Consider the following 14,414-nt stretch of genomic DNA (forward strand, 5'->3'; position numbering starts at 1 on the left):
GTACAGACTTAAAAGTCTAATAGCTTGACTTGCACACCAGATTCCTGTTTAAAAAATAACGCACAACTATAGGAACAAGTTTAACTATTTTTTTGTAGTCTTTTATAGTTGTGTAGTCGTGAACCTCTAGACTAAACTACAACTAGGCCTAGCTCAATTGTTTTAAACATTCGGCTCCTCTGACGTGACCGGGACAAGCAGGCAACCGGGCGGGACACCGGGACAAGCTTGCAAAACCGGGACTGTCCCGGCCAAACCGGGACGTATGGCAAGTCTATCTTTAAAGCTATTAGGTTGCTTTTTAGATGTTTTGGTAGTTTTTTTTTAAATAATTTCATTCCAGTATATGAAGGGTTTTCTTCCAATAATGCTGTTCTGTGTATTGGTAGAATGCTTGCTTGTCTAGTGTGGCTGTGTAGATGTCTTGTTTTGGAGGGTCCATAGTCATACAAAACCGCAGAGCCATACTCAGACTGGTTTTTTGGACAATTTTTAACTGAGGGCCTGTGCCTGTGCCAGACCCCATCACACCTCTATTTGAAGGGACCGTTTCAACGGATGAGATAGCTCAATCTAATAACTGTAACGCTATTATAGGCTTAATTTGTAATATGGTTCATTACAATTTCGTAGAAACTGTGACTATTACTTCTAAATTGTTACTATCACGTTCGAATACTAAGCAGTGAATTTCTATATTAATTATCACTAACAAAATAATAAGAAGTTGTTAATGGGATACATTTATCCATTTATTTATACATTTATTATGGGGGAGGGGGGGTGTGACGGGGGCATGGTGGCAGGACTTGACAGGGCCCGGCCGAATATCTTTTCCGGGGCCTGCCAGAACTAAGTTTGGCCCTGCAGAACAGTATCGTATAGTTTTCACAATGTAAATTATGTTAATGTCAGTATTTTACAGTTTTTGAAAATGTTTGTACAATTCTCTCATGGTCATATTCCAGCCATTATCATTATTATATTGAGATATCATATAGATAGTGAGATATTTATTTACATATAACTGTGATGACCAACACTGATGTTGATAAACAACACCTGGCATCATGCTGACCATGTAATATAAAATTAAACTTTCTATGACTGACATTTTCTGTTTTTTTTTTACAGTTGGCTGATATATACATCCCTATATTTATTGCTGCAAAAACAATCTTTGCGGACAGTGATGCTCTTAAGGTGAGAATGGTTTTGTATAATAGACTATTATTCAATTTTGGTGTAGGATTCATATTATTCATTAGATATCAAGTCTGTTCAGTGTTGTAATACTACTTGATAGAAACGTTTTTTGAAAAAGCTCCTTCATGAGATGAATTCAATCAAAATCTTCACTAATTTATTATTCTTAATTGTAACACTATCATAGAAATTTGCTATCATTGTGTTGAAAAAAAAACCTAACACAACGTTCTGTAACCAGTAAATTGCTTGCATATCAAACTCTAAAACACAAGTCACAAGTTTAAGAATCTTGTCTTTTAAAAGGTGATTTTTTTTATTGGTGCGGTTTTTAAAACTAAATAAAAAAATGAAAAACAACCTGCATTGACATAAAAATGCATTTATTTGAACTACAGTGTCATGACATTAACGTTTAAAAATGATTTCTGGCATATGGGCTCCATTTCGTTCGCGTAGAAAGCCCAATCGAGAAATCCAATTTTCGAATACTCTTTCCAGCAGCTGTGGTTGAATTCCGCCAATAACTCGACGAATGTTAGCTTCCAAGTCATTTAAAGTTTGTGGCTTGTCAGCGTATACTTGAGACTTAACATATCCCCACAGAAAGTAGTCTGTTGGCGTGATATCACACGACCGTGGGGGCCAGTTGACACTACCTCTAAATGAGATGATACGTTCACCAAATGTTTCTGCCAAGAGGCCAATTGTCTCGTTTGCCGTGTGGCACGTCGCGCCGTCTTGTTGGAACCAGACATTTTCTAAATCCACTTCAAGTTCGTTTAGCTGAGGAAAGAAAAAGTCCCGTAACATTGCCCGATAGCGTTGACCATTTACCGTAACAGTCTGGCCAGCATTGTCTTTAAAAAAATAAGGGCCAATAACACCACCTGCCCAAATGGCGCACCAAACGGTAAGTTTTTGTGGATGAAGGAAGGGGCATACCAACAAATTCTTTTGGGTTTTCATCACTCTAAATCCGACAATTCTGTTTGTTGACAAAGCCGCATAACCAGAAATGAGCCTCATCACTGAAAAAAATCTTGCCTGCGAAAGCTGGGTCACGTGTTATCTTATGTTGAGCCCATTCAACGAAATCAAGACGCTTGCGATAGTCTAATCGTTTCAGTTCTTGCACCAACTGAATCTTGTATGGATATAGGCGTAGATCCTTCCGTAAAATATTCCATAGAGTTGAGTAGCAGATCGCTAATTGCTGCGCACGATGACGAATCGACACACTTGGATCCTCTTCAACACTATGAGCAACAGCATCAACAGCCTCTTCGGTCCTTACTGTGCGGCGTCTCTGCCGATGCTTGTCAACAAGAGTGTGGGTATTACGAAAACGATTAACCAAAGCTCGAATACCTGACTCTGATGGACGATTATGAGGTCCGTAAATCGGACGAAGAGCTCGGTAAGTTGCCCGAACTGAACTGCGGTTTTCAAAATAAATTTGCACTATTCGCAAACGCTCTTCTTTTGTAAGTCTGTTCATGGTTACTATACAATAATACGCACTAGACAATACAAATATTGAAATGACATAAGATAATAAACAAAGATCAGCTGTTTTATTCAAATTTAATTGTTGTGTTTAATAGTGGTGCCAACTTAAAAACCACACCAATAAAAAAATCACCCTTTACAAGTAACAACACAACTATGGCAGATGTTCATAATGTTGTAGTTTTTTTTCAACCCATGTACATAATGCTGAAAATTGTTTGCCAAATTGGGCCAAATTAGTCAGTTAGCCCTTTGTAGTCAAATTAGGTTTCAGTTGACTTCACTAAACCTAATCTACCTTAAGAATATAGAATTTTTTAATTAAACATCATGATTAACTGTGAAATTTTAGGAAACTTTTTATACAAAGCAATTATTAATCTCTTCAATGTTAAATATAAATGTACCTTTTAAGCTTTTACAAATGTCTCCTCCATATACTTTTTTAACCCATCTTGTTCTTCTAGAGAACTTTCTCTTTAATGTACGATAATTGTGAATACCTATAACAAATGTGAAATGGTGTATACCGTATGTAAATAAATAAAATAAAATTGTCTAATGGTTTAACTAAAATGTAACTTCTAAAATGTTGATTTGTTGTTCTGGAAACATTTTGGGAACTAGTATGCTGCTTAGATCCTTGCATGCATACCATGCTCATGATTTTCGGTTTTACAAAGTATACTGTCAGCGTCTGTGTTTGTTTATGGTTTTAATGTCTTAGTAATTTCATAAAAAAAACCTTTGATTTTTTTACTACTTATGTTTCCATATTTCATGAGAAAAATTTGGTTTTTGTTGAAATCATTCTAATACAATTTGTTTTACAAATATTTATCAAATAATATAAAAGTGGAAGAATTGACAAAAATGAAGGAAAGCTCAAGTATCAACTACTATAATTACAAAACATTAATATTGTATGAGTTAGTACAAATATTTAACACTATAAACACTATGTCAACTCTTGGGACATATATTTGTGAATGAGTAAAAGCTGGTTAAGAGAAACATTCTTACTAATCAAGGAGACGAATTATAGATTATTAATTATACTTAAATTAGTAATTAGTTCACATAAGCTCTGTTTTCAACTTGAAGTGTTTGAATGTCTTTAAAGTATATTGGGTTTGGAGTAGAGAAGAAAATTTACAATATTTAAGTTGTGTTTTCTATTTGCTGCACTATACCTTCAAAACAAAGTTATACAGTCAAAAATGCATTTATAGCTTTCTTTTAATGTATTTACAAACAGTTAAAATTGTAGATTGCTTGGATCTGAGAAACAGCGTGATAATTTTTGATCACAAAACAAGAAGCTGAGATATTCCTAATCACAATTAGTCTTAAAAGGACCTTTGGCTGCTTCTAGAGTGAAAGGATATTCATGAGGAGGAATTTCTAAGTGATGTATCCTTGGAAGAGGGAAAGGCCAGCTCTGAACCAGCCTCTCCAGTCAAAGCGGGCAGGAGTGACATGCTCTAGACTAGCAATTGCCTTCAAAATTTAGAGAGCTCCTCCAACTCCAACAGCCATGTTCCACAGCAGACTAGACCTATTGATCTACCCTTCCACCCCAATATCTCAACTTTTGTGGATAGTGATGTGCCGCTCCAGGACATCAGGCATAGGGTTGCCCAGATCTAAGTGATACATCAGTTTTTGATGTGCCCAGTGTATGTTCAACTTGAAGGTATAAACCAGCCAAAAGTGAACCCTCCTGGAGTAGTGATTATACTCCAAGAGCAAATACATTACTAGTATTGAATTTCATTATAGTCTCAGAATTTTTGATTAGTATAAATTGTGGATTATATTTACCATTCACCAAATATATTATGTATGTACTATGAAAGTACTGCAACTATCACTAAACCATGAAGTGCCGTCCGTCTATATTACAGTAAACAAAATTATCTGCTTGATCTTTCAGGTATTCCCATAACAAAATCCAGCTAATTGTGAAATGAAGGACTATTTTTATTTGGTCTACTTGGAAATTTCAATATGTGTAACTTAGTAAGAAGTAGTGTTTAATTTTTTAATTGTTTAAGATTTAATGAAAATTTATCACCAATCATCTCTCCAAGTGTCACATTTTCTGTTGCATTGTGCAGGGCAGCTTGGTAAAGACCCTAGGAGAGGTGCGACCCACAGTGTTCCTTGGTGTGCCTCGAGTCTGGGAGAAGATAAACGAAAGAATGATGAGCATCGGGGCACAGACCACCGGACTGAAGAAAATGATAGCAAGTTGGGGCAAGGCTTGTTGTCTGAATCATCACATAAACGTCATGAATGGGTAAAATTGTTAAAACTACGTAACATTTATATATGTATTTCTTCATAAGTTAAAATTCCTTTGTTCCATGAAACTTACGATAAATATAAGAATTGGATACATAATAAAATTAAACTAACCTAATTATTCTAGCAACTTTATAGTACAAGGTCCAAACATAGAGCCTGTTAAACCAATATATATGCCTTATTTTATTATATTTGAAACTCTATGTTGCATTGAAATAAGTAACTTTATAAAATACAGTAAATAGCACAGCTCATGGGCAATTCATTGCCACTCCTGTCATCCGTTCTCCAAATGCACAAATAGAGTTATAACATTTTTAATGTTGAAACTTGTAAGAGATTAGCTTTATTTATACTATAATGAGTTTTTGTAATGTATGTGACCTATTTCATTTCTTGTTGCAGGAACACTAGTGAATCTTACCGCTATAGGTTTTACCGATGGTTGGTCTTCAGCAGGGTTAAAGCTGCTCTGGGGCTAGACAGGTGTAAAATATTTTTGTCCGCAGCTGCTCCAATCTCTACAGACATAAAGAAATACTTCATGAGCCTTGATATTCCCGTTACTGACGTTAGTATTTGTTTACATCTAGAATATACTAAAATAGACAAACTAGTTAATTAGCAAGTAGTTATTAATAATTGCATTGGTTGTGGTTTTCAGGCCTTTGGCATGTCAGAGAGTACAGGGGCTCATACAATGTCTAAACCGGACGACTTCCAGATAGACAGCATAGGAAGAGCCATTGACGGAGCTGAGACCAAGTTAGACAATGTGGACAAGGATGGGCAAGGAGAGGTAATAGGATTTGATTAATGTATTTTTATTTTTAAAAGCTTTTTAAAACTACAAACACCATCATTTTTTGTACTATCTGTATTTTGCCCTTGAAGGTTTAAAAGTTTTAAAGTGCTTCTGAAATTGATGGAGCTATTCATTCAAATGTCATGAAGATTAGTGTATTTCATTGGTATGAAATTTAACTACTCATTTAACTTATTTCACTCTCTGACTTCAGGACAATAATTCTGAAGTTGATCAGGAGTTTCTAAGCCATTTAAAAAGGATATACCTATGATTTATATGTTATTCAGTTATAAATTGCGAGTAAAGCTACGGTTAACTGCTAGTTGAATTGCAAGTACAAAAGACACATATTCAAATGTTGGATTGCAAATCATGTTTGTCCGAAAATATGGCATCATAATATAAGTCTCATTTTGTATTATAACATGAAAAATATCAGTAAAAGATTGAGTTGTAGTTAGTGATAGGTCAGTAAGGGTTAGAATGTGAGAAACCTTTTATTTTGTGAAATGTGTAAAAGAAAATAAAGTTTAACCTACATTATAGAATTTGTTTAAAAATACCATTGGTATAAAAAACTTTTAGTAAATATTTTGTGTTTTGTTTTCAATAAGTGCACACAGTAAAATATAACATATAATAACATCCACACACACACACACGCACGCACGCACGCACGCACGCACGCACGCACGCACGCACGCACGCACGCACGCACGCACGCACGCACGCACGCACGCACGCACGCACGCACGCACGCACGCACGCACACACACACACACACACACACACACACCCCCACACACCAGAATAGCACTGTACTTATTTGTAGTTTGTTTAACCTAAAGTCGATAGTCAGTAGTTATCCTGCACAAACAAAAGAGAAAACGTCTAAACAGTTCAATAAAGTATTTCAATAAAGACAATTCAATTATATGCATTGATCACCTTACATTTCACCTAATACTTAAGAAAATAAAAATAATATGGTGTCATATTTAAAGATGTTTATCTTTACAAAGTTATAAGGCCGTTATTAAGACTTGACTCACAAAGTGCACCAAGTGTGACGTGCCACACTGTAAACTAAACTTATTGAATTTTTAAAACTATACATCTGATCTTTATCTCAGTGATTCACCAAATATATGGTTATAAATTAAAATTAGGAACTATAAATTACATACTGAATGTGGTCACTTTAGTACAAGCACTCTAAAATATGTTTGTTCCACTATAAAACTAGCATTGTTAGTTCAATGTTATAAAACGAGATGTGATTTGTCAATAACAATGATTTTGGACTTCCAGATTTGCATGAAAGGAAGGCATGTCTTCATGGGATACCTGAAGGAACCTGGAAAGACAGAGAAGGCTATGGACTCTGAAGGTTGGCTGCATTCCGGAGATGTCGGAACATTGGACAGTAAGGGGTACTTACGTATCACAGGCAGGATCAAGGTGACTAATATAATATAATAATCCTGATATAATGTAATTAATTACAATTATATTTTTTAATAGCCATAATATAAGTGTTAAAAATTTAAAGCAAAAAGACACTGGTGTTCATGCAGATTTATAAATATTTGGAATTAAGATTCAAATTATAATTTACAGACAAAAATTGAAAAAATATTTTGTAATTATTTATGTTTTTAAGGAATCTAAAGAGTTATTAAAATAAATCTTTAATTTATTTGCTTAAAAAGTTATATCACTTAAAACATGAACTTCGAATATAAAAATGTTGTTTCCCCTCTACATAGGATTAAAAATATCATAAACATGTTTAATATTGCTACTACTACTTATAATAATATTTTTATAACGTTATCGGGATTAACTATAATATAGTTTTGTAACTATATCTGAGTTAACAGATATTTGTAGCATTGGTTGTTAACTTGTTGAGTTGTACAAACATTCATTCTAATTAATTGTGACTAGTTTATCCATTACTAAACAATATTTTAATCCTAATAAAGTACAGCATTAATGGCTGTTGTGATATCTTTACTAACCAAGTACCGTAATTAATTACTGTCTTGTTAAGCTTGTATACATGAATCCTTTGTTGACTGACAGGAGCTGCTGATCACTGCGGGAGGAGAGAACATTCCCCCTGTTATAATAGAACACGTAGTGAAACAAGAGCTGCCTTGTATCAGCAACGCACAACTCATTGGTGACAGACGCAAGTTTCTCTCCATCCTGCTCACATTGAAGGTAAGATTGTGACAATTTAAGTAAACTTGATGTGTTGTGATCATTTTAATTCAATCTTTACTTGCTCATATTTCCAATAGTAAGTACCTCAATACCCCTATAATTAGTGGTATGGATGAAGTTTATTCTCGACAGTGTACCTTTTTTCACCTGATTCTGGTATCAATATTTTCTAAGTATTTAATTACAAAATAATGAATAAAGTAAAAGTCGTGGTTGTTGAAGTGATTCAACTGGAAGTGCCTTCCAGAAGTGAATCGTCCTAGGGGCAGGAAAATATTTGTAATTAGTTTTTGGATTTACGAGATATGTCCAAAAAGTAACTAGAATTTTAATATTTTGAAAAAATATTTATTTGTCTATATTAATGTTGTCACCTTAAAAATAGTCCCGATTATAAATGCACTTGTGCCAGTCTTTCTTCCAATCCTCGAAACACTTCTACAACTCGATATCTGGGATAGCCATTAGCTCTTTCAGTGATACACGTTTAATGTCATCTATGCTTGTAAAAGGATGGCCCTTTAAGGTTCTCTATATTTTTGGAAATAAAAAAATCACATAGAACCATGTCTTGAGAATATGGAGTCTAGGGCATCATCACAGTAATGATTTTGGCCAAAATTTCACGAACAAGCAATGAAGTGTGAGTTTGGCACAAATCCAGAGGTTTTTTCTAATTTCTTCACAAAAATGGCGTTGAACTGGCAGGTAGTACTCCTTATTGACCTTGTGGCAAGACTTCATGATGAATTATGTCATTAAAATTTAAGAACACATTGAGCCTAACCTTCACATTCGATTGCACTTGTTGAGCCTTTTTTTTTGTCTTGATATACATGTCTTGAATTTCTCCAGTGGGATGATTAAGCCTTAGTTTCAACATTATATCCATAAACCTATGTTTTGTCACCTGTTATAATATGTTTCAATGATTCTGTATCATTGTTGACTTCATTTAATGACTCCTGAGCAACTTTTATTCGCCACTGTATCTATTCAAAATACAATTTTAGAATAAATTTTGCTGCCACACGTTTCATACCTAAAACATTCAAAAAAAACAATTTCATGGTGTGAAGCAATTGATGTAGCAACATTATCAGCAACTTCTCTGATTGTAATATAGTAATCTTACATAACCATTTCTTCCACTTTTTCACGTTTTCATTGGTTGATGATGTGCTGGGGTGTTCGGAACGTTCTTCATCTTCAATGGCTTCACAACCATCTTTAAAACATTTTAAACCCCCTGTTATACTCGTAACAGACTCACAATGGGACTTTGTTAATGTTTCCCACACTGATTTACCTTTATTTAATTTTTCACACAAAATTTGATACAAATTCTTTGATCAATTTATTTTAACTAACGAAAATTGCTGAGTTTATAAAACACATCTAACCTTAGCAGCTGCCATTGAAAAAGTAAATAATGAATACAGCTGGAAATTTTGTTGTACTTCAGAAGTGTACGTACCAATATAATTCTAAAAAATATTGACAATAACAATCTCCAAATCAGCAAAACTTATAAAATGTATGTTTACTTTTATACATATATCTTGTAAATCCAAAATCTCTGAATCTTGTAACACAAAAGATTTAAAAATTTAAAATTCAATTTCCCATTTGATTTGTTTCTTCCATATCAGTTTCCCATAAACAAACCTGTAGGACCAATATTTGAAAATCTACATAGTAAAGAAAAACTTTTTAATTATTCTCAAACCATAAAAACATACTGATAGAACTCTATTGTTGATTAATTAACTTTTTACCTGTAATGATAGTTAATTTGTTGAGTTACGATAATGTAATAAAACTGCATTGTTGTGTAATCACCCAAAGTTTTTATTCACTGGCTTACATACAGTTATGATTTATTACCTTAATATGATAAAAGAAATGAGTAATTTTAAATAAATGTATGGTTGTTTTATTACTGACAATTATTTTTGTAACTGCTGCATCCAGTGATGAGTTGAAGACCAGGACATTGGAAAGAAGGTATCTTGATTGTTTTATATAGTATTCATCCATATAGTAAATTAATTCAGTTTTATTATCGGATATCATCAGAGCTTGACAGGAAGGACATAACCAGCAAGGGAATCCAAGGGACCCCTCAAATTTAAAATTTTGTGCAATTACTTTTTAGCAAATGATTATTATAATTTAAATAATTCAGTATTAATGACATTGCTGAAAGATCATTCTCAACATTGAAACGGGTAAATAATTTTTTAAAGAAAAAACAGGAAATGAGCAGTTGATTGAACTTGCCTTACTTTCTGTCCACTACAGGAAAATATCATTTGTCTTGACCCCCCATCCTGGCTACATTCTTGCATGGCAGATACATTATTCATTGTAATTATATAAACACATATTATAGATAGAAATGTTTCCTAAAGTGTGAGTACATTTCAAATAACAGATTATTAACTACTTTTTTTATTTTACCAACTGAAATTTGAATAATAATGTAGTCCACAGAAGAGCCACTAGTGTACACTGCATTATTAGCAATTTTTGTTGTCTTGTCCTTAATGAGCCATTTATATTTGTATTGCCTGTCGTGTGATCTACTCTTTAATGAACAATTAGTGTCAATTGTAATCTCTTGAATATTAAAGCAATCCAACATGCAGGCTATTCAGATTTATCTGAATCACCCCCTCCCCTCAACCTGTTGTTGTGGTGTGTTCTTATATCATATTCATACCCATGTATCCAATTCCAAGACGGGAAGCCTTAATTTGAGAACTCCACAAGTGAGATGATACCAAAGTGATAAAAATAATAATTATTATTAGCTGTACTTTTATGATTGATGTATTAAAGTTCGTAATATTTGTTTCAGACTGAAATGGATCTGGAGAGTGGAGCACCCAAGGACGAGTTGACCCCGGAAGTGAAGACCTGGTGCAAGAGTCTAGGCTGCGAGGTCAACACAGTGACTGATGTTTTACAAGGACCAAAGAAAGAAGTAATTCATTACCACTAATTTCAATTCTGTATTCTCATTCTAATAAACTCCTGTTCTCACACATTTTAAATTCTTGTTTTAAGAAAATCTGGTAAAAATATATATATATATAATCACAGATTTTTTTTGTTTTTCTTGGATTTATTTTTGTTTTAAATGGTTTTATGAACAAAAAAAGTATGGTTTATTATTAATATGAAATCCTAACTAAGAAATTGAAATGTTAATTAAAAACATATTTAGTGAACTTTTTATGAATAGTAAATATGAAGTTTGATTAAAATTGAACTTAATTTAGAAAGTCACCATTGTAAAAGTTTCTTTAAAACTGAAATAAATGTTACTCCCATAACCTTTAACATGTTGACTGCAGCAGATGATTTTTCGGTGCACGATTACAGTGAGAGTAATTGGTTTTACTCAGTATTCATCTAGCAGTGAAGGTGTTAAAACCTAATGTTTTTTTTTGTAAAGATGATTTTAAACTTTAAAAATATTTTTGCTATAATAATGAATAAAATATAACTATTTTGTTTTTCTCTTAGATCTTAGATGCAATTCAAGCTGGAATTGACCGTGCGAATACACAGGCTGTATCTAATGCTCAGAGAATACAGAAATTCGCTATCCTTCCAGCGGATTTCTCCGTTCCGACAGGAGAATTAGGTGAGAATTTTCGATTGTTTGCTAATAAAATAACTTTTGTCAGTTTGATACACTTTATCACATTTCTATTGGTAACTATCGTATTATTTTATATTATGTGACAGATTTTGTATTTTTAGGAACTACATAACATTTGCAAGCTAATGGCTATCTCAGATTTGTCATTTTTTCAAAATTTATACAATTTTAAAGTATAGTCCTTTCCATTTTTGGCATTTTTCTTCAAATATGTAAATAAGAAATACAAATAAATACATTATTTTATTTCAACATAGTAAAACTATCAATTTCTTTGTAAAAACAAAGGATAATAGCAATATTTATATTAGTATGGACAATAGAACCCCTCATATAAATGATGTTGATGGATCTGGGCCATGGTCAAAATTGCAAAAAGTTAGAGAACCCAAGGAACAAAAAAGCTCTTTCCTAAGCAAAATGTCTAATATATTTGATACAAAACACTTGTACAGTAATACGAATATATAACGGTGTATACAGTTTTAGTGAAATGATTTTTAGCTAAAAATTAGAGTATATTTTGTACTGTATAATAACGGCAAAAATCCAAAAAAATCTGAACCTGTTTAACATTATCGACTCATATCGGAAACAAGCATACAGTCGGATATCCCGAGGAGTCGGTTATGCCGAAGACGGATATGAAGGGTTCTACTTAATTTCTATTTTTGTAATTGGCTGAGCTTCAGCTAAGCCTATTACTTGTGGGGCTGGAAAAATTTAATTTCTGTGTTTTTTTATTTCTGCACATTATATTGAAAATGAATATTTTGAACAATTTGATCTGATGAAGGTACATGTCACTCTATGGGATTTGGCTGAGATAAAGAATAAGTTTACATTGGTCTTACGGGTAACCATGATGGCAATGAGAAAAAAGCAGAATAAATAAGTTTGTAAACAAACTCAATACACCATAAGAGAGTCAAGTGTGTGACATATTAACACAAATAGACTGACTATCCTAAAACATAAAACATCATGTTATGGTGACTTGGTGTGTAGAAGTTTAATATTCAAACATTGTTTATGAAGCCCAATTAAAAAAAAAGATATCTTGAGAAAGATTTCATTAGTTGAATTTAAATTTTACACGAAATTTCAACTTACAACAATGATTTTTATGATATGTCGTTTTCGTATCAGCTTTTTTTATGACTGTCTTTCTGTCTATCTCAAGAGTGAGATTAGGTATAGATTTGAAACCTTGCATGGAACCTCAGTGAAGCCTGTATGACACGTATTGTAGCGAGACTTACAGAACAATACAAAATGTCCAGCCAATAAGGAGTTATATGACAAGGCTTAATATCTTAACTTTATATTTATGTTTCAATTATAGTAATGCTTTTTAATTGATGTTTATCCATGTACGGTTGCTACATCTAAGTGAGGAAATATTGATTTTCAATTTATAAAACAAACACAACATATAATGCAACAAGGCAAGTTTGTTTAAAATTATAAATTATTTTTCTGTTACAGGGCCAACGTTGAAGTTGAAGAGGAATGTTGTGTACGAGAAATATGCAGATATAATTGAAAACTTTTACAAAGAATGAAAATAATTCATTACTGTACTAACACCTCAAGAGGGTTACAACTTAATCTGTTGTACTTAAATAAAGGATTATTTTCCTAACATCGTTTAAATCAAAAGGTGCTCAAATAAGAAGTAGTCTATCTGTCCTATACTGAATGGCTCAACTGAAAAAGTAAATAAATGTTGTGGTTCTAAGCATGTTATTAATTGATATTCTGTGATTTGTTGTTGATAGATTTATAATGTGTATGAAACGTTGTATATGGTTTTGTGCTTTTCTAATCTGTTTGTATATAGTTGCATACACATATAGGTATTTATGTGTGTTTTTGAAAGAAAAGTAGAATAATTATATTTTCTCCTAGATTCGTTATATTTTTTAATAAGTTTATACACAAAGGAACCAAAATGTGCAATATTCTTTGTTATGTACTTAGTAAAGTTTACCATGATTATGAATCAAAATGTATATAAATAAAGAAAAATACTGTAAGTACAAATTGGTTGGTTTCAACCTGTCAATCAAATTCAGCACCTTTCCTTGGCAGTAATCCTTATTTTATATATTCACCTTCCCGCTCTCCTACCCACCTTTAATTAATTGCTCTTAATCTAAATTTTAATCACTGAAATTCCACAACCAGCCAAACATCTTGTTTGGAAATATTTTAACAATCGGAAAAGTAATTAGTTAAGCCATGGAGACAAAATCAATCAATACTTTTTTATTCAAATGGCAAGTTGATACAATTATTTAGTTTGAACAATGAAACCCAAAATATTAGTAAACAAATTTACTAGCAGCATTTTTATTTCCACAATTTTTTCTGAAATAAAAGTTAATAAAAAATATCTAAAATGTTAAACATAGGGGAAAAAGGGTTGTACACTATTTTATTTAATCCCAATATTGACAACAAGGCAAAATGAAAGGAAAAGTTTTTAGCAACAATGAGCTACTTATTAAAACCGTATTTTAAAGTTGGAGCTAACAAACAACCAACAATCCAGCTTTGTTGGGACAGGTTATAAATCCTTATGAACAAAGATATAGGAAAGAGGATGAGGTGGGTGTAAGTGAAGGACATCTGAGATGAAATGACTTGAAGTTGGGTGTGCATCTACCG

The 14,414-nt window shown here is 32.7% G+C and overlaps 1 protein-coding gene across 1 annotated transcript in view; it reads left to right on the forward strand.

Annotated features, from left to right (window-relative positions):
- The window catches only part of LOC124355523 (very long-chain-fatty-acid--CoA ligase bubblegum-like), a 42,886-nt gene extending 29,099 nt beyond the window's left edge, over positions 1-13,787 (forward strand). Inside the window, exons 10-18 of the mRNA XM_046806687.1 lie at positions 1,135-1,203; positions 4,839-5,020; positions 5,434-5,599; positions 5,693-5,827; positions 7,148-7,297; positions 7,925-8,065; positions 10,932-11,057; positions 11,603-11,723; positions 13,230-13,787. Of these exons, the coding sequence (XP_046662643.1) occupies positions 1,135-1,203; positions 4,839-5,020; positions 5,434-5,599; positions 5,693-5,827; positions 7,148-7,297; positions 7,925-8,065; positions 10,932-11,057; positions 11,603-11,723; positions 13,230-13,306 (1,167 nt within the window). The 3' untranslated portion in view covers positions 13,307-13,787. The remainder of the gene's footprint in view (positions 1-1,134; positions 1,204-4,838; positions 5,021-5,433; positions 5,600-5,692; positions 5,828-7,147; positions 7,298-7,924; positions 8,066-10,931; positions 11,058-11,602; positions 11,724-13,229) is intronic.
- Positions 13,788-14,414: the final 627 nt, after the last annotated feature.

This window comes from Homalodisca vitripennis, chromosome 2 (assembly GCF_021130785.1).
Source record: "Homalodisca vitripennis isolate AUS2020 chromosome 2, UT_GWSS_2.1, whole genome shotgun sequence".
NCBI classification, from domain to species: Eukaryota; Metazoa; Arthropoda; class Insecta; order Hemiptera; family Cicadellidae; genus Homalodisca; species Homalodisca vitripennis.